The sequence below is a fragment of the Trachinotus anak genome, unplaced genomic scaffold (assembly GCF_046630095.1).
Source record: "Trachinotus anak isolate AG129_WGS33_773 ecotype Australia unplaced genomic scaffold, CSIRO_AGI_Tana_v1 ptg000013l, whole genome shotgun sequence".
NCBI classification, from domain to species: domain Eukaryota; kingdom Metazoa; phylum Chordata; class Actinopteri; order Carangiformes; family Carangidae; genus Trachinotus; species Trachinotus anak.
The window spans coordinates 14,769,233-14,796,926 of record NW_027273864.1 but is presented as its reverse complement, the minus strand read 5'-3'; the positions used below and the strand labels follow the sequence as shown (position 1 = coordinate 14,796,926).

The following is a 27,694-nucleotide window of genomic DNA, read 5'->3' as shown; positions in this document are numbered from 1 at the left end:
ATTATAGTGTGTTATAAACCATTTATTAAGTGTTTATATACTGCAAGTCAACAATCAATCAACAGAAAAGTGGGCATGTACAGTACGTATCTTAAAATGCAAGCTCATTTTGCCCAGTGTGTACGTTTTGTATACTGTTGTATCAAGATCGAAGAGCACGGACACATCCTTTAGAGAGTTGTAACATAATAAACAGACCATTTGATGCCTCAAAATGCAGAAGGGGAATCAGATGAAGAAAGAAGAGAGGGGGATATTTTGTTCTGCTTCATCAGTCACTGCATCTGCCATTCAGTGTGTCACCCTCAAATGGTCTCTGCTCCTTCTGTTGTTTCCCCACTGCTCTGTGCCTTCTCGCAATGATGTTATGTACACACACCTGATGATTAATATGCAGCGATGAAGCCGTGAAAAGAGAAGCGAGCGATAGAAGAAAAACAGAGGGGGGGGAAGGCCTGATGGAAATCTTTTCGGGACAGTAAACACTGCATGAATTAACCTATCAGAGCTCTGACAACATGAAGCGAGAGCAGAAAACAAATGAAGGGAGGGTGAGCGGTGTATACTATGGGATATATACAGACAATACACCGGCCATAAAAAAGGAGTAAGAGCAATAAAGCTTTTCACAATTTGTATATTTTCAGGATTACTGCTCAAAAAATATCCTTTGACTGCAGGTGATTCTTTACTATTGCGGATTTTACACAAGTAAAAGGTGTATTATATTGTTTTACAGAATGCTTATGCATGCGTGTACAAGTGTGTATAGTACAACGTCAGTCAAGCTGGTTTCTAATTAAGAGTTGCTGTGCAAGGTTAGCGATTGTTGCTAGGGAAGGAAATCACTATCAGCCACCCATTTTCATATGAATGAGCTCTTTTAATTAAACTGAACAGTTAATGAGAGCCTATATCAAAATAATAGAATGTTTTACCAGCTATGGGAGAAGTGAACAAAAAAAATACAAAGATGACATATAGGACGAAAAAGAGCTGAAGAGAGAGACAAATGGAGTGAAAGGCAGGGAGATTAACTGGTTCTGAGCAGAAAACAGATAGCTGTTGTCTTTGAACCTGTAATGTTAATTCTGCGCTGACAGAAGTTCAAAGAATCCGGAGGCCGAGATTGAGTTAGACTTTGGTGCACAAAAGAAATGAGGAGGAGAAAGAGAGAATAAATGTCGACTTGCATGTTTTAAGTCTGGTACATGTGTGTATGTGTGTGTGTGTGTGTGTGTGTGTGAGAGAGAGAGAGAGAGAGAGACGCAGGAAGGTAGATCTCAGATGAAAAGCAGAAAAAAACTCTCTTCTATTGTTGGGAGTCGTGTGTTTGTGAGTGTGTGTGGGTGTCAAGCGTGCACACATACTTGTGCGCTAGCTATAATTTCTCCATTTGAAGGTTAATTAACGCTTGGAGTTAAAGCTACAGGACTGCAAATCAAAGACAGTAAACAGTCTTCCAGCCGCCTCAGGGGATTATTAGAAAAATAAATGAAAGCTGCATAAAACAATTAAAAATATTTGAAATGTGAACTTTGAGAAGCAGTTTTCCGTCAGCTTTCCTTTGATAACACTAAAATGATCAAGGACAAGTGAAATAAACTTAGAACAAAGGATTGTGAGTGTACCACTGCTAAAAACCACAGTACACAACGTGGATGCTGTCGCTGCAATGCATCGAGAGCATTAAAACAAAGTATAAATTATTAGGACAAAGTGTTTGGAGTACATTTATTTGATTAATCTATACAGTGCAAAATGAAATAAATGTCATTTCAAGCATAGCTAATATCAATAATTATGAATGAAAATATAATAAACATAAACTGCCAGGTTCTCCACTCTGCATATGCCACTTCAAACTGAAAACACAGATAACTGCAGCAGCCAGTAGGCAAGCACCAAAAACAAGGGGCACAAAAATGCAATTTAAGCCCCTTTAAGAAGTCGCAGAAGTAAGAAAGTGTGTGTTTGCGTGTGAGCGTGATGGTAGGGATTGGCAGGGCTCTATATATATTTGATTTGGGGCTGTGCCGTGTGCATGTCAACACCCTCAATCTGGCAAACCAGAGGGATATGAGCTAATTAAGGAGGAAGACAACCGAAGGGGCAAAACAGAGGGAAGAAATCAAATTAAAGGCAGGAGGGGATTAGTGGCAGAGGCAAAGTACTTTCTACTTTTGCTAGAGTTTAGCTCAAACATTTGGGAAGAGAGGACAAGACAAAGTGATATTCAGAGAATAAAGAGTTACAAAGACATTTGCTAAAACTGATTTCAGACCACATTCACATCAAATGAACCACCCAATACCCTATTTGCACGTGTTCGGTTTTTCTTGTCGTTTTCTCTGTGTCTTTCCTTCTCCTTTTAGTTCTCTCAGAGGATTTGTCCCTGTCCCAGCCCCGCAGCTCCTATCTGATGGGCAGTGGGCCACTGTTTTCATAAACACAGGTTTTGGAGGGCTAGCATACATACATAAACAGCAGCACCACAGGCTGCAGTGTCAGATCTCCTCTAAACCTCCGTCACTCACTCTGCTCTTCTAAAAGCCCCATCAGGCAGTGTTTGGGCCAGCCTGACAGTGCTGGGCTTTCAGACGGGTCCCAGACAGAACCAGAGCCATGTTGGGTCCCCTGCAGACACAGAGCCCCCCGGCCCGTCAGGACCCCACTGTCCCTGCCTGTCAGTCCAGGATTAACTCTGTATACACACTGGCCCATTACAGAACACACAGCATAGACCTCAGGGCGCAATAAATATCCTCAAATCTGATAACCTCGTGCTTACTTTAAAAAAAAGAAAGTTATTTAGAGGTTTTTGTGGGTTTAAAATGTTATGTCAGCATATTACTCTGTGAGGAACCTCTAAATCTGTAAACAGCTTTTCACTGAAAGTTCAAGGACCATTTGTGGTTTCCTAAATCTAAGATACTGAGGTTCTTAAGTGTGCTTTTGGTTTTCGTTGCACCAAAACCCTCTGCATGCAGTGCAGTGGCCATCCCATTCAAACACATTTAAAGAACTCGATCCACAGTCATAACAATAGTAGCCCAGCAGCTCCGTCCCTAAGGACATACAGTAGCTGTTGTCAGAGCACGTTCATCAGTGAGGCCTGTTTCACCTAATAGTCATTATTTTTAAAAACATTTAAAGCTGTTATAATCAATATTTCCTTATTAACGATGGATGAAATTGCTGTGAAGGGGTCAATGTCATGCGACTCTGCAGCTCCCCAAAGCTTTTATTGAGCATTTTAGTGTCTTTCAGCTCATTGTTTACAGCCCCAACCCATTGAAACCCATTATATGCTACCTGTTCAGCAGACAGACACAGTTAAATACTAGCTGATGAACATGGTGGAGCGTTCAGCTAAGGAGCCATTTATTTTTCTCAGGAGTTGGAAGAGACCAAAGACCGAGTTAAAAGAGCGTGAATACAAACACAACTCCAAGTGGCAAAAAATCTCTTAAATCAGATTTAAATTGTTTTAAAAATGTATTTTCATGTATTTTCACTTTCATTCACTTCTCATGATGTTGAACAAAGAATTTTCTGAAAGTTTGGCAGCACGACACATGGTGCTTATTATTGGTTTTCAACATTTCTATCTATTAAGATTAACTTGCCATTACAAGAACTGTGGTAGAAAGTAACAAGTACATTTACTCAAATACTCTGCTTAGGTGCAACTTTGATTTTTTATTTTTCCTTAACTTAATTATTTCCATGTTATGCTGCTTTATAATTCTACTCCATTACATTTCAGTATGACATACTGCACTTTTACTCCACAACAGCTGCTTGACAGCTATGGCCATTACTTTAATTGTGTATTGAAAAATAATCTTTACAAAATATAATGCACTGTTATAGTTTAAAGCCAACAATATGTAAAGCAGAGGAAGTTAGCCACACCTCCACCGGCTTCAATAATATCATGCTCACATGAATGTGATACTGTTTGCACAGCTCTAATTTATTAAATAATTTGCTAAACACATTTTAGGCTCAGTGGATTCAGAAATCTAACAACACAGATTGCGTGAGACATAAGGAGTGAGTTAGGCCTGGTCCTTTTGTTTAGGACCATCATCTTTGGCGACTAATATAATAAACATAACATCTACCTCTGGGTTGCAGCAGGGCAAAAGGACTCCCCAAGGCTCCCTGACGACATTTCAGCAGACTTTAAAACAAGCATGAAAATCCAAGAATAGTTGACATCTCTTTGACATATTTTACAAGGTTATCCAGAGTGGAAATGACTTTTCACATGACCCCACACATCACATGACCCCACCAGCAGCAATTCTAGTTGGTGAACTGAACCCCCAGTTTTAACCCCTCCTCCCTGCAGCCTTAAGTCTCCACAGCAGTAATACAATGCTCGAAAGGGAACAGCTTCAGGCCTTTCCTTCAAATTTATTACTGTGTTGTTTTAATAAAATTATTGGGAATATTGCTGTGCCTCCACAGGACCTCAAACCAAAATCCTGTACTTCAATAATAGCAAAATTGTTTTTGAAAAAAACAAAAAAACTTATTCATTTCAGTGAAGTTTTTTGCTTATTTTCCTGTCCTCCTCAGGTTGAGCCTTCGTCTTCAATTTGTTTTAGCCTTTGTGGCCATTTAAAAAATGTGTGTCAACTGTCAACTTTGCCAAGTCAACATACTAAATACAATCTGACTAATACAGATTTTTATATAAAATATACCAATACCAAAATTACTGATACTTGAGAATTAAAAAAAGCTGATATTAATATACTGACAGATAGATTTTTTTATATACAAAAACAAACCCTTAAATTTGTTTTCTGAAAACAAATGTACCGAGAAGTTGAAAAATAAACTTATAACTGCCCTTTGGTGTACAAACTCTGTGACAGTTTCTAAGATCCCGCAAAGCTATCTTTGGCATCTCTGTACCGCAGTGATACTAATATATCTGTAATAAGCTAATATCAGCTCACATCACAAACTAAATACACCCATATAATAGCTTTTTTCAATTAATATTAGCAAAGACAATAAATGTTACAGGATAATTTACACATATGGCTTTCTTTGCTGAAGTGAAGCGGTTTGTAGTTATTTGTTTGAGATTAAAAGTAGATGAACTACAGAGGACAGCAATATGATTTAAGAAAATATGTTAGAAATTTGAATAATGAGGGATGACTAGAGAGAAGTACTTCTCCATCGCATTGATCTTTTTTTGTGATAATTAAATCATGTCCTCTGCTTGTCACCTGTTGTTTGTTCATATTATTTTCTGCAACTAACCAACTGCAGGCTGCAGTATATGTGAATGGTCATGTGATATGCATTTTCAGGTGCATTATTTCAGATTATTTCTGATATGGAGTTACACCATCGTCTGATAAGTCCACATACATGCCATCGGCTGGTGCACAGACGACTGCCTGGCATTTTTCAAGGTGATGCTGCAGGTGACCTCTGACCTGGACGACGGGACTCTGCTGAGCTCAGCTGTAATGATCGACTGTTATTCTTTGGCCATCAGCCTCTGCCTTTCAATCACTGTCCCCTCGCCCTGAGGTGATGAGGCGGGAGAGGAGAGGATGAAAGCGGCAGTAAAAACAGACAGTTGTTTGTGTCAGGGTATGGAAACAGTATATCAATACTTTATTAAGGTGCCAGCACTAATTTGCATGTTTTTTTTCTGACTGTGTAAATGAGACAGGAATAGATATGCAAACAACTCAGTGGTGATGAGAGAACAATGGTGGTCTTAAAAGCCTTTCTTTCATTAGGGTGTACTGCTTATCCCTTGCAAAATTTTTGGACAGATCAGCTAATGAGCCTCTTTAATTTGCAAAGGAAATAAAGAATTTGGCTTTAGTGGCTGATATTTTTGATCTTTCAAAAGAAAACAAGCACAGCTAACAACTCAATATCACTATTCACCTCAGAAAGAAAACAAAGACATTCGAATTTTTTCTGGCAACAAGTCATCACGGCACATTAGTAAAAATGATTATATTTATAAACATTACGGGAATTTAATACAGACTTCAACAGATTAGATTAAAGATGAGTGTACAATGCAAAAGAAAAAAGGCTGACACACTGCTGCTCTGGGACCATTGTTGTCCGTACACAAGATAAGAAGCATCGTACACTCATCTCATTTTCCTCATTTTCAGTCTTACTTATGGAATTTTACAGCAACAACACATGATATTAGTTCACATGACCCTACACATGATATTAGTTAAGTTAAGTTAAGTTAAGTTAGTGCTGACATTTGACCTACTCTGAATATATGATGCTACACAAAAGCTGAGAAAAAGCTGAGAAATCTTCTTCTCATATGCTTCAAACTGATCCACGGGATATATTCTAAACACAGCTTTTATTTTTCTGCTTTCACACAAACAAACGAGTAATGCCAACAGTTAAGAGGTACAAATATGTAAAAGGGAAATGTTGTGCATTTTATTCCACTTTCATTAAAATACTAGTTGTCTCAATTACTTGTCATAAAATTTGTTTTCACTGTGATAATCTGAATACGACAACAAACCAGAGTTCAAACTATTCTCGGAGCAGTGACAACAATTTTAACCATATACCTTTATATAGGCAGGTCCACATTTATGTCCACAATTTACAAAGGTGTGAGTCAAAAACAAACCAGCTAAAAAGACTTCCACAGCTGATGGGGGGGATGGTAGATAAGCTGCGCCGGAAATGGAGATGTCGCCTGAAAGAGGCTGCTTTGGTATTAATTAAACAATGCCCATTTTAATCATAGCTAATTATATTTGCAGGCAAAGGTTGAGAGGAGTGAGGGGGCTGAGGCTGATTGTATCTGTGTCTGTGCTCATTAGTACGGTGGAACTGTCTGATGGCAACATATGGCTTCTGTCCTCAAATAATCAGCAATAAACATTGTCCCTGTCAGAGATGATGTTAAAACTGTGATTGTAGGACAGGTTGGTACAGTAAAAAACAGAGCTGCTTGGGTATCAACAGAGAAATGTGGAAAAAAAACAAACTTCTAGAGCTGCTTTGAAGCTAAGAAAATATGCCATCAGACAATAAGGAAGAAATGTAATAGTCTGGAGTAAGCTGTGACTATATCTGAGCACAAGAGAGCACGTTTGCAGCCTAACCACCTCCCCACTGGTTAAACTGTTAATTAATGTTGCGCCCATTTATCAGTCAAATGGCTGCTAATTATTCTTTTCAATCTCTTCTGCCTTGAACCACATTTTGCCTTGTCAATAATCCAGCCACCTCAGTTTCTTTCTCTCACAGGGCTGCCTGTTATCTCTGCTCATCAGTGACTGTTTCCCATCTATAAACATTCAGGAACTCAGACGTTGACCCTCGACTCCCGGCTGACCTGGAGGTCATGAGCAAAAAAAGACAGGGGTATTGAAGGGAAATCATCGTGACTGTGTCTTTTGAAAGGAGAAGCATACGGGGAGTCATATGGGCAACTGTAGTTACGGATATGTGCACCAGGCTCTGTTTGTTGTAATCAGATTGTTTCAGGAAGAAGCATTTGTGCGATTACTTTCCCATGTCAGGTATCTATCCCTTGTCATGGCTTGATGATGGTGTGTGAGTGTGTGTGTTTGTGCGTGATGAGCTGAGGCGAGAACACACTCCCAGCTGCAGTCCCATAGCCTCCCTGTCTGTCTCCTCCTGCCTCAATCAGCTACAGCCCTAAAAGCGGATTATTCAGTCCACCCAAACCTACTCACCTAAGCTCAGACGGGACTGTAGTGTCTCTCTCTCACACACACAATGGGATTAGCATGCATGTTAAAACATAGTGGGGGAAACGCGCTGCACCCACACTCCCGCGTCTGTATTAATGAAATGCGAGAGGATCTTTAACAAGACGAGGGAGGGGTGAAAAAAAACATCTTCTAAGAAGATCCAAAAGTGATTTAGTGTTCACAATTATATTGCGGCATATTGCATTTTATTTTTTCAATTATGTTGTCAAGGAGGGCAACAATGGCTTTTAGCTAAGTTATATGTTAATGGCTATGCTTTTTTAAAATTGTTTTAAAAAGTTTAAATAGCATATTTAAAAACAAACAAAAAAAAGATTTGAAAAAAGATGATAGAAGGATAGATCCGACCAAAATGAAAACTATATTTAAAAATACTTTCACATATGTGTCTAACTGACAACATGCAGCAATGACAAAAAAAAAAATCAGCATCGTCATGACCTGCCTGTGTAATTATGACATTATGGGAAATATTTAGCAGTCTAAAAAATTATTTTCATGACTGTCTCATTATGGGTCACAAGAGCAGTAACGCACAGAGACGCACAGAGAAAAAGATTTTCAATAAAAACTAGAATGGATGAGGAATGAAAGAGGAGGTGGAGCAAGAAAGAGAAATTGGAGAGACACAGGAGTAAAAAGCGACAGATTTTTTTTTTTCCTGTCTGGTTTTCTATAAGAGGAACGAGAGGAGATAAGACTAAAAGGACTGTCACTCAGAGGAACAATCCCTCCAGTGTCCCCTCTTGCTCCTGCTGCTCCTCCATCCTCCCTCCCTCTCCTTCTCTCTCTCTCTCTCCAATTTCCACAGATTCCTGCTGAGATAGAGTCGCTGTTCACGGGGACAGTTTGCTGACATCATCTGCTACATACTGAGTATCCTGCAGTCTCACTGTCACTGTGACAGGATGGACACACATACACACAGGCACCCACAGACACACAAAGACGTGACCATTTCCACCATCTGCAGATCTCAGTTATCAGTATATATTAGTTTTAACTTAATAATTTTAAAAATGTATTTAAGGTTCAATTTCTGTAACTGAAACCCTGTATTGATCATTCTTTTGCAGTGCAGTGTAACACAGTGCTTCACTGAGCAGTTTCAAACTCCGTGCTACAGTAGTGGGTACACTTCTTATGGATATTAGTTACGGCTAGGATCGTACATGTATCGAATAGGCTTGAAGCCGAGCGTGACATCAAGAAAACTTATTTAGGAAATTATAAGGTAAAATGTGCCCATTAGGCTGTACAGCACAGATGACAGCAGAACAAACCAACCACAGAGAACCGCAGATTAGACATGCTTAGGGTTCAGTATGTGTAATGTGCAGGAATTGTAATAAGACATATGGATATAGCATCTCTTTTGATTATGAACTGTAGCAGCTCAGACCGCACATACATGGAGCATGGGACATACTTCATATTGTGCTCTAGTAAAAAATGTTGTAAAATCATTTTTGTACATAGTTACCAGTGAATTTAGTTTTGGGATGCAATGGGCTATGGCTACAAATAATGATTATTTTCATAATCAATTATTTTGCAGATTTTTTTTTTTTTCAATTAAGAGATTAATTGGCCTATATAACATCAGAAAAGGGGTAAAATGTCCATCACAGTTTTCTAGAGCTGGGACTGATGTCAAATGTCTTGTTTTGTTCAACCAACAGTCCAAAAGCCAAAAATATTACATTTACTTCAGTGTTGACACAAGGAAAAGCAACAAATCTTCACATTTCCCAAGTTTAAACAAGAGAATGTTTTTCTATCTAAAATGACTTAAAATGATTGTTTGGTTATCAAAATAGTCACAGATTAATTTTCTGTCAATCCACTAATTGATTACTAAACTAACCATTGCAGACCTGCAATTAGTACATCCTTTACCATCCTCAAGGACATTACCTGTGGTCACACAGAGAAGAGCAGTCAGAAGTGGAGTTTCAGCATAGCTTTGTCTTTATTTGTCAAGGATTAGTGCTCAATTCAACTCAGGCAACCTCTGATATAATGGCTATTCAGGGCAAAATTACAGCTCTACAAAATACCAAGAAAATGAAATGAAAAGTATTATAAAGTAAAATATTGATATTGATATAGTGACAAATAATTTTGAAATCACACAGCAGTGAGCCAATGAATCTGAACCTGAAACATAACATGACCTTTATCCCAGCTGAAGAGCAGGAGGCAGGCAGTGAGTACAGATAACCATTGAACAAAGCTATGGAAATCGGTGAGTTCACTATTTCTATAATGCTAGCCTATGTGTTTTATAGCAATTTAGGCTCAGCTGAATTAAAAACATCCAGATTTTTTTTTTTTTTTTTACACTAATCAAAGGAATTGATTCAGACTTTATCAACAAAGAAAAAAAAGTATGATTTTTAAAGACAAATCAAAACCATCAGGAACAGAAGAGCAGCTTCCACCCTTGTGGTGAAGCAAACTGGATTAAGTCCATCTCCATAAAGAGAGATAAAACAATCACTGTTTCACATGCGTTCAGCATTCCACAATCATTGCATTTCAGCAGACTGTCTCCGACCCCAGAAAAAGAGGCTGATAGAAGAAAGTTACTGCACCCCTGATACTTAGGCTGATATTCTCCTCGCCTCTACATGACCTCTGAAGCCGCCTCTCCCCGTCTTCAGCGTGACCTGTGACACAGTGTCAGGCTGAAGTGTGCGCAACAGAGGTCAAGACTGAACCATCTTTTTATGGGGATCAAAGACATATCGTTTAAAATGCAAATGAATGCTAACGGGCTGAGAGTCTGCTTTGGGCTCCTCTTCGTTGGCTGGTCCGCCTTTGCCTCCACCCTTCCCTTTCTTCTTAGAGGTGGAGGATAACAGCTGCTTGGTTTCTGGGCAAAGACCCTCTGAAGAAAAGATAACCAGTCAGGTCAAGCAAAACAGCTAAATATCTCTTAAAAAAAACATTACATAAATAGATCCCTTTATGTAATAAATCTAGAACATACTGTATACTGTCCTACACTGTGTACAGTGCTTAATTCAATTATAATTATCTCAGGGTGAGTATATCTGATGCATGACAGAGATCTTGTCTTCCCTGATATGTGTACAGTAGGTGCTGTATCAGTGCTGGAGCCTGTTCAGTGTGCTGACCTCAAGATCGACTGACGCCTTCATCCTCCTGATGTGACTGATGAAAATGTCTCAGTTGCTCCATGAGTCTCTGCTTTATGGTCACTTTGCTCATCTGCCTAATAGTGACGCGTATACCCCAACATCACATCTTGTCTATCTGCTTAGAGACACTCATCGCTCCTCCTGTTTGGGCCTCGTTCTCTGCCATACTGAGCTGTCTGCGGCGAATGCTGAGCTGCTGCTCAATGTGCGTGCACTACAAATTCTTCCATGCCATCATATCTGTCTTTCTGTATGTGCGTGTTTGTAGGATAGAAACTGGCAGCTTGGATTGCTGTTTTGCACACGGAAGGTAAGAAATGATCTGGGTTCACGGCTTCACACGCTGGCTGTCTGACCTCACGTACAACGGCGCCAGCATTCTTCTTCTTATCATTATGCCAATGTGAGGGTTGTTATGGTTGCAGCGCAGCCAGAGATCTTTTCTTGTTATCTATGATCAGCTGAAAATGTCCGTTTACCACCACAAAACACACTCATACACCAAAACTTTTATAATATTTGTAAGTGACACAAAGGAACTGCTCTTTCACAAATTATTGTCCTCAAATACATTTCGAGGTTTCTGATGTAAAAACATCTATCTTATCTACTATACAATAGAAACACTGTGTAAACTTAAAGGGGAGTAGGACTATCACTGAAATTTAAGAAACAAGATATAATCAGACATGGTCCAAAATTAACACCCAACAAGAAGCAAAGATGGGTAAATTGGCTTCTGTGGACAAATAAAATGGGGTCAGCAGTTGGCAGCACATTTATTTTTGGGGATGAAACCTAACACCAGGTTTAAACCAGTGTGTTTTCAGTGCGAAGACTAGATAAGAGCACGTAGGAATGATTATCTTGTTGTCCCCTGCGCCCACAGAAAAACTGTATCACATTCAGTGTGAGTGAATCAAATACTAATGACGATGTCAGTGACTGGCTGATGGGCTGCGGAGTTCCCTTTAATATCAGTCCTTGTCACAAAAGCTGCAACTAGTTACTTATGTGGTGGCACATATACAATATATCCTGACAAACAAATGAAGAGTCTGAATGTGTCTCTGGCAAAGAATTAGGCATCAGTATGACTATGTCACAGTCGGTCTACATTAGCTTTATTGATTAGTTGATTGACAGAAATCTAATCTGTAACTATTTAGATAATCAATTAATTATGTAAGCCAAGCAGAAATGCTGACCATTCTCTAATAACAGCTTCTTAAATGAGAATTTTCAGCTTTTCCGTGTCTTATGTAATAATAAACTGATGGTGGGCATTTTTCCCTATTTTCTGACATTTTATGGATAAAACTATTATTATTAAGTAGAGAGATATGAAGCCAGAGAGATATGAGAAGTATTTGACAATTAAATCTGCATGAAAGCAGTCTCTGTATTTTAATTCATTCTCTTTGTCTTATGTTTCCCAAAGAGAAGACAGAAGAGACATGAGGAGAAAGTCTGCCAAGGAACAGGAAATCAAATATACACCAGTAGTTGTGGGAAATCACAAGGAAGCTCACAATACTGGCAGCAGACAATGAGTCATACTATGCCTTATATCAATACCCATATGAGGAGGAAAACATCCCCAACACTGACAACAGTATGAGTGCTTTCACTTTGGAAGAATTTTTATACAAATGAGATAAAATAACATCAAGGGTTTTTTTTAAAAAACACACCAACATGCTCATGTGTGCATCATTCAAATATAAAATCTGCAAAAGGTTAAACTGCCTAACACTATCAGTTTAAATGACAGAAACCTATCATGACATTGATACCATTTTACTGATAAAGTAACTTAAGAGACTTTATCCAGGTATATTGCCGTATCCGTTATTTGACATATCCCTTATGAGCAGAATAGTGCCATCTTCGCCCTAAAGCCCGCGTGGAGTCTCAGGTGAACACCACTGAATGACTGCATTATGTTCATGCTAGAAGATGTGTGTTTCAGTGTGTCTCAGACTTTTGAGTGTGCAAGTGTGAGGCAGTGAAGAGGATGTAGGTGAGGTTCTCTTTCTAAATGTTTTTGTTTTCTCTTCCCTCCCGGTGTGGAGCCGTGGGTTTGGAGCAACAGAAGGTAAAATAAACAGAGAACAGATTTCCCCCGGAACACAGGCAATCCCCAGAGGAATCCTGGGAATGCGGCTCGGGATGTCGGGCCTACCGCTCTTACCACATCCTGAAAACTGTCTGAAGAACCCCAAAAGCCAAGAAAAGATAGAGAAAGTGCACTGGATGTGTGTATTGATGAAAAGAGATGCCTATCTATGCTGTCCACTGTCAAACTACACATTATCGAAAGCACCAAACAGTAGATTCGCTACTATCGTGACACATGGGGAAGTTCTTACCTTGTACCCGAATCTTGAACTTCCCGCTCTGTCCAAAGCCACCCTCAATAACGCCACTCTCGCCCGTCGACAGTGTGACTTTCAACCCCACAAAAAGCTGCAGGTTGGTCTCCTTCTTGAAGAGGTTGCGGCCAATCACAGTGTAATCATCACTAACCTGTGCAGGGGACAGTGGGAAAGAGCCTTATGAGCTGGAGAATTAATGACAGATACAATGAAAACTCCAGATGTGACAGATGCGATGAGAATTACTTGTTAAATGATGGACAAGTATGTGATCTAGTTATGACAGTGTTTTAGTTTGATCTCCTGCTTCCTTCCTCTGATATCTAGATCTTGCAGTTTACCATGATTTCACTCTGCCCACTTGGCCGGATGAGGAAGAAGAGCTGATCCTCTGTCCTGTGCCCTCATCCACTGCACCGTTCCTTGTCAGCCACATTCTTCGAGGCTTGCCGCCTAGCTGTCTAGCACTCTCTCTTTCATCCTCCTGCACATTATATGCTATATTTGTTTGTATTTCTTGCTTATCATCCATCTCTGAGTCTATCTAACCTGCCACTAATCTGATAACAGGGGGGCACCGCTCTGTCTCCTGCTCACCCCCCACCGCCAGCTCTTCCTCCCTCTTCTTCCTAACCCTCATTCATTCTTGAACATTTGACCCTGACGTCCCTCAAGCGTGACTGATGCGCTGATAAAAAAAAATACAGTTGCTATACACGTCTGACAGACCGTATGAATTGTGACTAGATGAGGCCGTCATATCTCAGCAATGCAAGTAATGTGTTCTTTTACAAAAGGGAATTCTTAAGTCTTGAAACATAACTGCCTCTTTCTGGGAAACAGATGAACAACAAATGCAACGTCACATGACCATAATCTGACCTCTCGCACATGCTGTTCTACTCCTGAGTCAGTGACTGGAGCTGTCAACAGCCTGAGGTGCTAACAGCAGGAAACTGGTTCACACACTTGACCCCTGACCTGAATCTGACCCTACACGAGGATGCGCACAGAGAAACTTAACTGTAACACAGAATTACAGGAGTCATAACATCTATAGTGTGTACACACCTGAAATTACAAACTGCAAGAAGTTGAGGAAGATCTTAACTTTTTAAAAAACTGTCAAATCAGACGTTGAAGTCCAATAAGAAAACAATTGAATTAGATAAGATGAGATAGAGATCAGTATGAACTGGAGCTCAGGATTTAGGACAGAACGTAACAGCAATCACACAAGAATGAAAATCAAGATGGCATCTGTGAGAGAGACAGAGGAGCAGAGTAAGAGAGGGAAAGATGCTGAGCCAGAGAGAAATGAGGGCAGAGTCAGGTTAACTCACACAGTCATGTGGGTATTCCTGTGCCACTCAGGTGTGTCCAAACAGCGCCAGCCTCTGACAACTAGACAGGGCTAGTGGCGTCAGGCGGCCACCCACACACACCTCTGTGTCACAGCACATGCTAAGGCATGTGTACCCAGCCATGCCTCATGCTCAAAGACTGCTCAGCAGGGCTGCATATGCATGCTTGTTTGTGTGTACGTGTCTGTTTATGAATATACAATAGGGGCTCTGTCTGAGAGGCACGCTCCAGTGCTACCAGCAATGAGAAACATCCAAAGAACCAGAGCCAGAAGAAGTACAAGGTGACAGAGAGGGCAGAGGAGTAAGGACAGCTCTCAAGGGTAAGAAGAAAGGTTGATAGTGATGAAAAAGACCATTTTAAGAGTAAATAACAGAAACTACTGAATATCCACTCACCCTCTCCACCTGTCCCTCCTTGTGTTTGGTCTTGTAGATGCGCAGACGAGGCAGGGCAGTCTCAGCATAGCTTTTGTCTTCAAACCCTTGTAACAGACGGCCTTGGAAGGCTAACCGGCACGCATTGGCGTGGATGTCTGTGTCCAGCTTGGAGCCAATCACAAGGCAGAGTAAGGGACATGTGACAGGCCGCTCAAACTCCAACAAGGCCCATTGCTCTGGTTCAGGTCCTGAACTTGTCTCTCCCTGACCTGTGACATACTCATCTTGGTAGAAGTACTCCCTGTCGAAGGTGAAGGGTGTTTCCAGGGAGACAGACAGTGAAGGAGGTGGTCTAGTGTCAGGGGGAGGCTCGGAGGCACCCGCAGGTGGCAAGCCAAAGAAGGTCACCCTCGCCATGACTGTCTCATGACCCACGGTGATGTGGAACTTCGCACGGGTCGCAAGAGAGCCCTTGAAGTAGCCGATCTTCCTGACAGAGATGACAGCTGCATAGAGCGTGCGCAGGGACCCTGGGGTGCATACCACACCTCGCTCTAACAGTTTAGGGTCAAACTGTGTCACACACACGCCCACACGATCCCCCTGCATGGCCCCCGACACTGGCTTCCGAAACATCTGCACCGATTTTATCTTCTTGGTCACCTGATATCAGAGAAACAAACAATTACACAATTTAACACTTTTTGACACAAATAACATACATTTCTAACGTCAACGTATCAATCAATCCACATTTCACCCCAGCAGAGTGGGAAAGCTACACAATTCACAGATACCGCAGAGAGAGAAAACTGCAGCTCACAAATAGCTCACAATGTTACCTTATCACAAAATATATGTCGATTTGTTTGATGTATGTTTAAATGTTTTTTTCCCGGTATTTCAATCATTTCTTCAGGTCCAAGTGTTAATTTTACATTTGAAACCTGGAAACTACGCATGAGTTTAAATACGGAAAAAAACATCAGTTATTATCTCCACAGTACAGGAGAAAAAAGAGAAAAGCCGATTTTTTTTCTTCAATAAAATATGAACACAGGTAATTAAACACCTCAATAAACATGCACAACTTGCAGTTTAAGCTACTTTTTTCTTTAAAAGACAACAGAGCTATTTGTCAAAATATTGCTTTTGCCTATTAATGGCTAACACAATCGATGAAGTACTGTATGTGGTTTATTTCCTGGGGATAAAGATTTTGGTGGAAAAATCATATTTAAATTTGTATTTAAATAAAATAAAGCACTAATAAAAAAAAAATAAAAATAAAAGTATAGTTAATGGGCTTTGTTTTGTTTCAATAAATGATACATCTCCAGAAAAACCACAGTATACAAACCAACAATGAACAGATATGCATCTATCTCTCTGCCTATTTGTGTATCTATGTATGTTTGATAGTCATCGTAGTGTATTATTTTTGTCTCCTACTACATATTGACCAAATCAACAGTAGCCGACCAAGTTAAGGCTCGATAGTGACTGTTAATTTAACCATTTGCTGCCACCAAGAGGTAAACATGATAGCTGCAGACAAAACTGCTGAGCCTAGCTGAAAGTTTGCATCTGTTCTATATTAACCAACTCCTGTGCTGCCAGTCCACCCCCAGTCCCCTCAACCTTCTCTCACGTTAAACTGACACATCCTCTAAACCCACTCAGACATCCCTCCCTCTCCCCCGTCTGTCTGCCCACTTCCAGTCAACTTCTGAATCTCCGAGCCTCTGTGGTTTCTGCCAATGCATTTCCAGCTCTAGGGAGTGTCACTTGCTTGTAAATATCAGAGACTCAGAATTCCTGCCCATTTTTTGGGGCATACCTTTAGTGCTGGGATTTCCACAGTGTCGTTAATGGCCAGCGACCCCTGCAGGATGGTGCCAGTCATGACTGTTCCCTGACCACGGATGGAGAAGCAGTGGTCCACAGCCATCAGAAGGTCACCTCCTGGGTCTCTCTGAGGGAGGTATGTCTGTTTCTTCAAAAGCTGAAGCAGACAGCCAAAAAATGTATTTAAGTTCTCAATTTGCATAATCTGAAAAACTTGACAAGTAAACAATGTGACCGATAAATCAGCCAGGTTGATATTACGTCATTACAAATATATTGATGGGTAATAATTAACAGGTAAATGCAGTGCAGAAATGCTGAGGATATTTTTGAGGTAATTTAAAACCAACATTTTTAACTGCAAATGTGTATGTAGTGTTTATATAGAATCTTTATAAATGTCATCATGTGCTGCTTTGAGCTACATTTATAACAATGGAATAACAGCGTGTTTCCAGACTTCACCTCTATTAACTCTGGCACTCCCTGCGACTCCTCTGTGTCAGGAGCCTCTGGGCCCCCAGGCTTCGCTGCCACAGCAATCACTGGACATTCCTTAAATCTGGCCAATAGAAAAAAAATCATGCTGCAATTACTTCATGCTTTGATGTTGATGTAATGATTTAAGTTGCTTCCAATAAAAATTGTTGAAATGAAAAGAAAAGTGGGCCTGACAGACAGACAGCTTAAAGTACATGGGATGCCACAAACCACTTAGCTATCTGGGCCCACATTTCCAGGCCACTACCCTCTACACTTATCCTAATTAATTATTTTACATACTCTACTCTACTACTAAATGCAGACCTGGTGCTCTCCAGTGTTTTGTGCAGTCTCTTGGTCATCTTCTCGATGGCGCTCTGTCTCTTGTTGGGTGGCAGGAGGTCAATCTTGTTCAGGACAACCACCATGCGAGGGCAGGTCAGCTCGCCTATTAGCAGACACTCTGCAGTCTGAGTCTGCACCCCCTTCACCACATCCACCACCAGCATCATCAGGTCAATGATTTGGGCACCTAGAGAAGGCAGAAAATGCAGACAATGATTTAGAATATACCTGATTTTACTGACATAGGAAAAACTGCAAACAGACAACTGGAGCACAATAGCACAGCTATTTGATGTTAAAAACATTTCTGCTTCTCTGTTGTGCTTCTATAAAAAGAAGTAAAAACTCAAAGTAGAGTCTACAAGGAGACTCTGAAGCTGACAACAGCAATACAAACAGAAACGGACACAGACACCCAAGAATAACAGTAGAACAAGAGGAGGAATTAGGGGAGGGGTGCATGGAGGAAAAGAGTAAAGGGCTGGAGGGTTGAAACTAGAGCTGCAGCTCACTTGGTTGTCTTTCCTTTCCCTCTTTTCTTTTCCTGACTTTGGCAGTCTCCCTTTCCTGTGCTCCCCTCTTTTCTCTCCTTCTATTTGGCTCTCTCTCTTTCCTGTGCTCTCCCCACTTGGGACAGGAAGGGAAGTTTAATACATACCCCAATCCCCACACTTTCCTTCCTCCCTAATCTACAGCATGTGCCACCCCACTGTCTCATAGGTTTCATTTCAGTGTATTGGTTACGCGACACAGCAGCATTCTGCGTTTGAGCACCTCTACTCTGCTTTAATATCGGGACTATTCTATAAAAGTCTTTCTACGTCACAGTCTTTATGTTTATAAATGTGGGATCTTGGTTGTTCATTTGTGTGACAAACAAGGACTAAAAGACAAAGGTAATTATCTGCTCTAAACACTACTGTAGTTATTTTTCCTCATACTCTCAACCATCCAAGACAATATGACATGATCAACCTGATCAACCTGGATGCTTGCAGAGAGAAGGCGCCCCCTGCTGGAGAGGTCACATTTGTCCATAGTAACAGCGAGAACATACTGCAGGATGTACAATACAGCATCCTACACTGCTCATGACTGCAGAGTTTCAACAGTCAGATCTTCAGCAAGAACACAAGATGGGACATGAAGTAATGTATACTCTCATCTTCTATTGTTACATGTTATACACAAACTGCTACTAATATCACACTACATTCTCACACATACTTGTGCCAAGTAGTATCAATGTTTGTTCTAACTGTAGGCATTACGCAGCGCAGACTGAAGACCTGAGCTAATAAGAGTCTAGGTTTTTCCTGTTTTGCCATCTGCATCATGTAGCTAAAAAAAAAAAAAAAAAAAAAAGACTGATGCCTGAAAGGGAACTTCATCTCTAGACCTTTAGATCTACTAACTTCACTGCTTTTTTTTTTTTTTTTTTTAGCAGTTTTGCATTTGAATGATGGTGCTTACGTTAACGGTAAGACAACATCCACTTTCCTGGTATTGTGTGTTGTGCTGGTACATACTGTCACACTGTAATAAGTTACAGAAAAACTTGAATAAAACAGAGCCATTGTTCATTTTACGAGCAGTGCATGTTAATTTCCAGGTATGACAAGTATACAGTGAAAAAAGCCTGTTTAAAAGGCATGTATTTATCTTCACTTTTGTATGCACTCAAATGACAGTTTACTAAGTACACTTGGCGAAAACTAATGCTGTATAAATGAAGTCCTGCAAAAAAAAAAAAATCTTCCCTTCATGAATGTTATAATGATCAGAAGAGGTTCCAGAATTTATTCTATGGTCATTGATATAAATGAGGTGAATAAAAAGAATAAACACCTCTGAATATAGTACAATACAGTTAAACAGCACCACAATCTACTGCCTGCAGGTTGAATCAACACCTGTTTTTTAGCTGTTGTACTGGACTCTATGGAAATACCTAAACAATTTGTACATTGAGTGTAGCTGGTGAAGTATGGTTGCAGTCGCCTCTGCCTGTATCATCAGCCACCGGCGTGGTGGTCAACATATGCCGCCTCTAAGTATCCCAGGATGTGTTTATGACCTTCTCATCTCCTGTCATCGCAGTGACATTTGACAACAAAAGCGAATTCAGAGAGCTCACCCCCAATGATAGTCCGGATCAGAGAGGCGTGTCCCGGACAGTCCACCAGGGTGAACTGCAGGCTGTCATACTGCTGCTGCCCACCCCGCAGCTGCTCCGGCAGATCCACCGTGAAGGAGGAGAAGCCGAGGTCCAGCGTGATGCCCCTCTCACGGGATTGCGGGTTCTTGTCGAAGGCAGCCGTGGATGCGGTGCTGCTAAGCGCCCTGGCCAGCGATGTCTTCCCGCTGTCGACATGTCCAAGCACTCCAACATTGAAATTTAACGTTTTGGTGCGACTGTCACCATCAGGTTCAGACATTTTGACCCCAGACTGGTGTGCCGTTAACTGACGTCGTGTGTTTTGTTTTTCTTACTCTGACCTGGACCTTGAACTGAACACCAGGCGCTGCTAGCTGTCCGCTAACTTTTCCTTCGTTGGCACGAAATACATCAAGCAATGAGTCGTTTTAATTAGTTGTGGCTTACAAAGTATAGTTAACTATACAAAGAACTTTACTTTGGCTTTAACAGTTGGGAGAAACTACTTCCCTCTTGTCAGCCTCTCAGGACAGGACAGCATGCTAAAGCGGATCGTTTCTTCAGGAAATAACTAAGGTTTAAAATAAAGAGGAACACTGAGTAAAACTAAATTGTAAAATGTTAAAATGGTGATGAAAAGCCTCTATCTTTTGCATTCCGGATTCATTTGCAACTCATTTCTACTCACTGTCAAGTTTCTAGCAGTTTCTACTACGACAAAGCAACTGAAACACAGACGGAAGTGAAAACTCTGTGGGGCGGGATTTTCATTGATGGAAATGGTTGACAGGAGTTTAAGCCAATTAATCTGTTATATGAGTTCACAGGATCCAATCAGTTTACTGGCTAGTTTAAATGGGCGGGACTCCAGGGTATCACTTCCGTCCAGCTTCCCTAGTAACCCACATGGAAACCGATTTTCCTGTGTTTTGAGTTTCGGCGCCGATTGCGGCGGTGAGAAACAATCTGAGACATAGGAGACATTTTTATTCACCTTATCCCTTCCTTGTAGTTTTTCATCGCAGATTTCTTGAAGTAACATAATTATGAAGATCGAGGAGGTAAAAAGCACCACGAAAACGCAGCGGATCGCTTCTCACAGTCATGTCAAAGGACTAGGGCTAGACGAGGCCGGGAATGCTAAACAGAGCGCATGTGGTTTAGTCGGCCAGGAGGCTGCAAGAGAGGTAATATTCACGTTTCACTGCACCTTTGTTATTCTTATGTTGGTTGGATAAATGACTTGTATAGCTGAGGTTTTTTTTTGCAAGGAAGATTTCGCAAAATTCAGGCGGTGTGGCGCTACAACAAGCTAGCATAGTTAGCACGGTGGTGTCGCTGTTTCGTACTCATGTCAGCGATGAGTTCAAGGGAATGCCCACCCTAAACAGAAGTCACATTCATTCAGTTTGTTTCCCAATAAACTTTGTTAAACGTTTGACTGTGATATATATATATATATATATATATATATATATTTATTTTTTTTTTTACCAATCTGACAAAATGTATTAATGAATGTAATAGACAGCACAGGTTGGGATTTTATTGAAATACGGGGATATTATCTTAGTTACAACTGGTACACTCACATTCATTTAAAATTAAGATGCGATGTTACAAACAAAAATTAATGTGCGCCCGTATTGTGTCACCAATTCAGAGACAAAGACACAGTCTTGTTAAAGCCACTTCCAGGCAAAGAAGAACCGAGACTGTTTGTAGAGATGCATCACAATCTAAAATTAAGATAATCGATTTTTATTTCCTATGACGGTATAGTAACACACATGTACAGATGAACAGATTTTCTAAGGGATCAAATGTGCTGTGGAGACATTGCAAAGAGGGAGCTACTGCCACTGTCAATCTTATATGTGTATAATTTTAATTAGAGTTGAAACAATTCGTCACTTAATTGATTAGTCAATCTAAAGAGAAATAGTTTGCAACTATATTGATAACTGTGAAAAATGCCAAACATGCTCTATTTCCAGCTTCTCAAATGAGACAGTCTGCTGCCTTTGTCTGTCATATCATTGTAAACTGAGTATCTTTGCGTTGAAATGTTGGTCAAATATAGCAAGACATTTAAAGGTGTCACCTTGGGCTGTGGGAAGTTGTGAATTTTTTTCACAATTTTTGACATTTCATATAGAAGACGATTAATCAAAAGATAATTATTAAATTAATTGATAATGAAAGCAATTCCAATGCAGCCCTAGTTTAATTGAAATGTGTGGCCAGTGGGTCTGTCTTGAATTGACCTGACACAACTTTGACAAAGTAGCCTACATGTCTAACAGCAGAGTATTACTCCAACCACGGCAAGATTTGTTGATTTGCGAGCTTTACCACAGTCCTTAATACTTGGAGGTTAATTATTAACAACATACCAGAAACCTGCCCTGAAGTAAATTCTTACAACATAATGTTCTACTCAGTGAGGTATAGCACCACTGTGCCCGCACTGTGTCCTGTTGACATTTTACCATTGCATGTCAATATATAAACTTTTTTTTGTGTTTTGTCACTGTCAAGGCCTGTGGCATCATTGTTGAGCTCATTCGCTCCAAAAAGATGGCGGGAAGGGCAGTGTTACTAGCGGGGCCACCAGGTACAGGAAAGGTGAGTGTTCAGTGTTCATTCACTAGCAAGACAGAGGGGAAGCTTAACTGGCTTCAGTTGTTGCTGCAGATCGTGACTCTTAAATCCCCTTTCTCCTCTCTTCAGACTGCCCTCGCCTTGGGTGTAGCACAGGAGCTGGGGAACAAGGTGCCCTTCTGTCCTATGGTTGGCAGTGAGGTCTACTCATCTGAAATAAAAAAAACAGAAGTACTGATGGAAAATTTCAGGAGGGCCATTGGTGAGTGTCACTTAAATAGTGAAATTTAGATCAGGTTTGGCTCATAGCTCCCAGATTTTTTTTTTTTTTTTTTTTTTGGTAAGCTCTGGCCTGTTGAAGTTTTAGACTGAAGAAAGTAATAAAGAAAGAAGAAATTCGAAATTCTGGTGGTTGATTTAGGGCCATAGTAGCAACAAGAAAGGGCAAATGCTAAAACATATGAAATATAAAATCATATAATCACCAGATTTCCTACTGAGACCCTTTCTTTCTTCACTGAATGGTACCAATGAAAAGTGTTAAAAGTGTTAACAGCAACATTATGAATTATCCTGAGTATCTGGAACATGGTCTCTAAAAAAACAATATATTTTCCTCCTTTTATATTGTGTTGGCTGCACAAGTGGCAGGTCATGGAACCAAAACTGTCAATATGGAAAGAAAGAAAGAATTGAGCCTTTCATGGTTCCTGAGGTGCAGTGAGAAATAAAGTTCCTCTGATTTACTTTATTCCTGTGGTTTGCATCTTTTGGTGTAAATTACCTTATGTTTATGTGTTCGACTGAGTCCCTCAGTGAGGAGTCCTTGGGCAGAAAGAGAAAGGTGTCCTGCTCAGTCCAACTCATGAGCTGAAAGGAAGCACTCTGGATTTGTGAGAGCGGTGTTGAGAAGGAAGGAAAGCCTGAGAGGGGGAAGGGGTTTGTCTGACTGCTGATGGTACCTGTCGCAGGGGAGGAAATGGAGCTTAGGCAGAGAAGAGAGGTGGTCATCAGCACCTTCGCTCCTCCCCTAGAACAGGATCTGCAGGGGGAGTGGGTTTCATTTGAAGCCTGTCATCAACCTGCTGATAAGAGCACTGTGACAGACAGTCCTGCCTTAAGCAATGCTCTCTGACCCCCACCACAGAAGATCATCCACCTGTGTGCTGCTCATACTCAGGGCCACAGGCTGCATGAAAGAGGAACAAGAATGTGATCATGTTACACAGAACGATGCCCAGACATTTCATGGGCACACGCACACATGTTCTCTCCCCGTAATAAAATGCATTGTCCGGTAGACGATAGGTAGGGATGTGGCGGCTTAGTTGATACAGGAATATAAAGGCCCAATTGAGTTCTCACTCTACTCTGCATGTGTGTGTGTGACTGTAATGTCGCCTGCCCTCAGGACTGCGTATCAAAGAAACAAAGGAGGTGTATGAAGGGGAGGTGACAGAGCTGACCCCCTGTGAGACTGAGAATCCCATGGGTGGCTATGGAAAAACCATCAGCCACGTCATCATCGGTCTGAAGACGGGCAAAGGCACAAAGCAGCTCAAGGTCAGATTGGGAGCCTCTTTCATTTATACTTGTCCTACTGCTTCTTTTAAAGTAGGTTGTGTCTAGATCATATCTTCATCAAGTGATGTTATATTATCATTTTACATCATAATGACTCTGAAAAATTAGGTATGGGCCAGTATGTCCTTAAAATCTGTTGTCTTGTTTCCTTAGCTGGATCCGAGTATTTATGAGAGTCTTCAAAAAGAGCGTGTGGAAGTGGGTGACGTCATCTACATTGAAGCCAACAGTGGCGCTGTCAAGGTATTACTGTGTACCTTTCATATGTTACTACCTCACAATTGTCATAACCTATAATTAAATTTTTTTTTTTTTATTTCAACAATTGAATATTTCAAGGAAATATTTTAAAGAAATTCTTATTTAGGCCAAAGCTGAGTGTTTTCTGTCTTACCTGTCCTCTTCTGTCCTTCATGGTGATGTTCTTTCATCTCTCTCAGCTCTGCATGAAAGCTCTGCTGCATTTCTACTGTACTGTGGAATGAGGGTCACTCATTCCTGCACCTCTTTGCGCTCCCTCTATCTCACCATCTCCCACAATGCCTCCTTTCCAGCAGCGGGGGCTTGTGGCCTGTGTTGACAGGTTGCGATGACGGTTCCTTTAATCAGTACAGGTGGGCCAGGGGCGCAGGTCGGCTCTAGTCAGAGGCCAAAGGAGGAGGGCTGGACAACACATTTGTTACTGTTGACAGCCAGCTCATGACCTGCCTTCTCATACCCTTTCATCCCTCAGCCACATGGCCAGGTCTCTGCGATAGGCGGGCACCGGGTTCAATCATACACCTGCTCTCCCTCCTCTTATGTGCCTCTTTGTTTCTCTCTTGTCCAGAGACATTCATTTTTGCTAACCAGCCTTTTTTTTTTTTTTTTTTTTAATTAACACATTTTGGTATCACTCTGTCTTTACAGAGACAAGGTCGTTGTGACACCTTTGCAACAGAGTTTGATCTGGAGGCAGAGGAGTATGTGCCACTGCCCAAAGGTGATGTCCACAAAAAGAAGGAGATAGTCCAAGATGTCACATTGCACGACCTGGACGTTGCAAATGCCAGACCCCAGGTACTGCAGATGTCTTGTAATATCGAGTTAATACCAGTGCAGCTGTTTATATCTTACAGAGCTGTATGTATTTCTAAATCAATTGCTCGCTATTCGATCTTAGGGAGGCCAGGACATTCTCTCCATGATGGGACAACTGATGAAGCCAAAAAAGACAGAAATCACAGGTAGGGAAAAACTACAACTACCCCAGTCCATACCAAGCTAGTGGTTGACTTTTGTTGTTTAATTCAATCTTTTATCCTCTTATCTCATTTCAGATAAGCTGCGTGCCGAGATCAACAAGGTGGTGAACCGCTACATTGACCAAGGCGTAGCTGAGCTCGTACCCGGTGTGCTATTTGTGGACGAGGTGCACATGCTGGACATAGAATGCTTCACCTACCTCCATCGAGCGCTCGAGAGCACCATCGCCCCCATTGTTGTGTTTGCTTCTAACAGGGGAAACTGTTTAATTAGGTAAGACGTCTAAAATGTGTTTAAGGTTTTTTTTTGCTAAGATGTAAGATTTGTAGTATTAACAATCAGCTGTTGTTTATCAGGGGGACAGAGGACATCAGCTCTCCACATGGGATTCCTCTGGATTTACTGGACAGAGTCATGATAATCCGCACCATGTTGTACACGCCACAGGAGATGAAGCAGGTAGGAAGCATGAGATTCGCAGTATCTCCATGTGTGACGGTTGACATCTCGCCTGTGCGTGTATCAATAACGAGGCTGTGGTTTGTAGATTATCAAGATCCGTGCTCAGACTGAGGGGATCAATATCAGCGAGGAAGCACTTACACACCTGGCAGAGATCGGCACAAAGACCACCCTCAGGTAAAGACGTACATTTTGTGTGGGTCACTGAATAAAGTGAAGAAATCCTGGCACATACTGGATATATACCGTATATGTGAGCTTACTGAGTGGCTCCTGTTTCCTCGCAGGTACGCTGTGCAGCTGCTGACACCAGCCAGTCTGCTGGGCCGTGTTCAGGGGAAAGAGTCCGTGGAAAGGGAGCAGGTGGAAGAGATCAACGAGCTGTTCTACGACGCTAAGTCTTCCGCCAAAATCCTCCAAGACCAGCATCACAAGTTCATGAAATAAAACTGGATTTCTAGTTTTTTGTTTTTTTTTTTCTTTTACATGGCAGGACTGGTGTTATCAGCCAGTTGTTACATGATTCACTTTATGTCTTCATTCTTGTTCCATGCTTTGTTTCGTTGCATTTTTTCCATCTTCACTCTGCACCATGGCTCATTCTAGTGTCCTAGCTTCTGCCACATCTACTGTAGTAGAACTAATAAATTTTAAGTTTTATTCATTCTGTTTGTTAATGAAAATAATTTTTTGAATAAAAAGGAAAAACACAAATTTACCCATGTTTGCTTTTAATATTTTTGGATTTGTTTATTACATTTTACTGACAATTACCACATTACTGGCACTGGCGTGTTTCCAAGAGGAGGAGACATTTGACAAACTATCACAGTCCTGGCACAATCGTACAGTAATTTTTTTATATATAAATTGAGAAATACATGTAAGGCTACTTAACTTTTTGCAGTTCTTTCTGAAATGTATCAATTGAAGTATTGTACATGGCATTGTGTTTTTTTATTACCCTGCACTATTTAATAGTGTGTGAATGCCAGTGAGAAGCAACCACAATAATGGCTAAATAAACAAAATATTCAACTTTATAAAATATATGTGTATATAATTATATGTATATAAAAATTAATAGGTGTATTATGAACTAATGTATCATTAATGCAAGTGCAAGTTCAAAAACATGCCAAAACTAAACTGTTGTAGTGCAAAAAACTCTGGACTTTTATTAAAAACATGCAGCCAGTGAAAAAGGGCTTTAAGCAGGATTTTCATGGACTGAAGTACAGCTGGAAAACAACTGACACTAAACCCCTAACATGGAACAGGTGTTTTCCTATCACAGTCAGGAAGTCCCCTGTCTACTTTTTGACTGGTCGAGTTGAGCGTGCGTTGAAAACAGTCTCTGCTCCCGACCTCACTCCACTGAACACAGAGGGAGCAACTTTACCCATTTTCTCTGTGAAGGAAGAGAAACTATAGTCAGAATATTTCACTGGTAATGAGGCAGAGAGAAGGGTTGTGTAAGACTGTGGATATTCTCTTTATAAACACGCACACTTCATTTTTCATCCCACTGGGTGAGAGAGGGAGCACAGTTAGACAGGAATCTCCCATCATTACGACCCTCCTTTCCTCTCTGTATATGGAGTGGAAACTTGAACATCATGAGAAATACCCCTCACACAAACTCACTGCCAAAATATAATCTTAGCCTAACCAGATACGGAAAGAAAAGGAGTTTCCTTTCAATTCCATCTGTAAGAACAGTGTCAAAACCTGAGGCTGTGTATATGTGTGTGTGTGTGTGTGTGTCCTCACCACACTCCTCCATTACTTCAAATGTCTTGCCCTTTGCTGGTCCCCCAGTACCCAGTTTGTTTTTAGCTTCAGTCAGATCCTCCTCTCTCACTTCAGGACGCTGCATTTGTTCATCTTCTTC

The 27,694-nt window shown here is 40.8% G+C and overlaps 2 protein-coding genes across 4 annotated transcripts in view; one reads left to right on the top strand and one right to left on the bottom strand.

Annotated features, from left to right (window-relative positions):
- Positions 1 to 20,649, bottom strand: part of eefsec (eukaryotic elongation factor, selenocysteine-tRNA-specific) — a 53,828-nt gene extending 33,179 nt beyond the window's left edge. For 2 of the 3 annotated variants that reach the window (XR_011693096.1, XM_071493110.1), the window contains exons 1-6: positions 19,885 to 20,330; positions 17,727 to 17,934; positions 17,385 to 17,481; positions 16,912 to 17,076; positions 15,090 to 15,734; positions 13,321 to 13,477 (exon numbers count right to left, since the gene is read on the bottom strand). Coding sequence is in view for 2 of the 3 variants with exons in the window: in XM_071493110.1 (XP_071349211.1) it covers positions 13,321 to 13,477; positions 15,090 to 15,734; positions 16,912 to 17,076; positions 17,385 to 17,481; positions 17,727 to 17,934; positions 19,885 to 20,185 (1,573 nt within the window). In the remaining variant the exon portion in view is untranslated. Of the gene's footprint in view, positions 1 to 9,729; positions 10,675 to 13,320; positions 13,478 to 15,089; positions 15,735 to 16,911; positions 17,077 to 17,384; positions 17,482 to 17,726; positions 17,935 to 19,884 lie in introns of those variants that run through there. The other variant, XM_071493109.1, reaches the window with a different exon arrangement.
- Positions 20,650 to 20,814: 165 nt separating this feature from the next.
- ruvbl1 (RuvB-like AAA ATPase 1) lies at positions 20,815 to 26,518 on the top strand. The gene is made up of 11 exons (XM_071493112.1): positions 20,815 to 21,092; positions 22,447 to 22,533; positions 22,639 to 22,771; positions 23,921 to 24,072; positions 24,247 to 24,336; positions 25,003 to 25,152; positions 25,256 to 25,319; positions 25,413 to 25,611; positions 25,695 to 25,797; positions 25,886 to 25,977; positions 26,088 to 26,518. The coding sequence occupies exons 1-11, from the start codon at positions 20,952 to 20,954 to the stop codon at positions 26,245 to 26,247; spliced, it is 1,371 nt and encodes a 456-aa protein (XP_071349213.1). The 5' UTR covers positions 20,815 to 20,951; the 3' UTR covers positions 26,248 to 26,518.
- Positions 26,519 to 27,694: the final 1,176 nt, after the last annotated feature.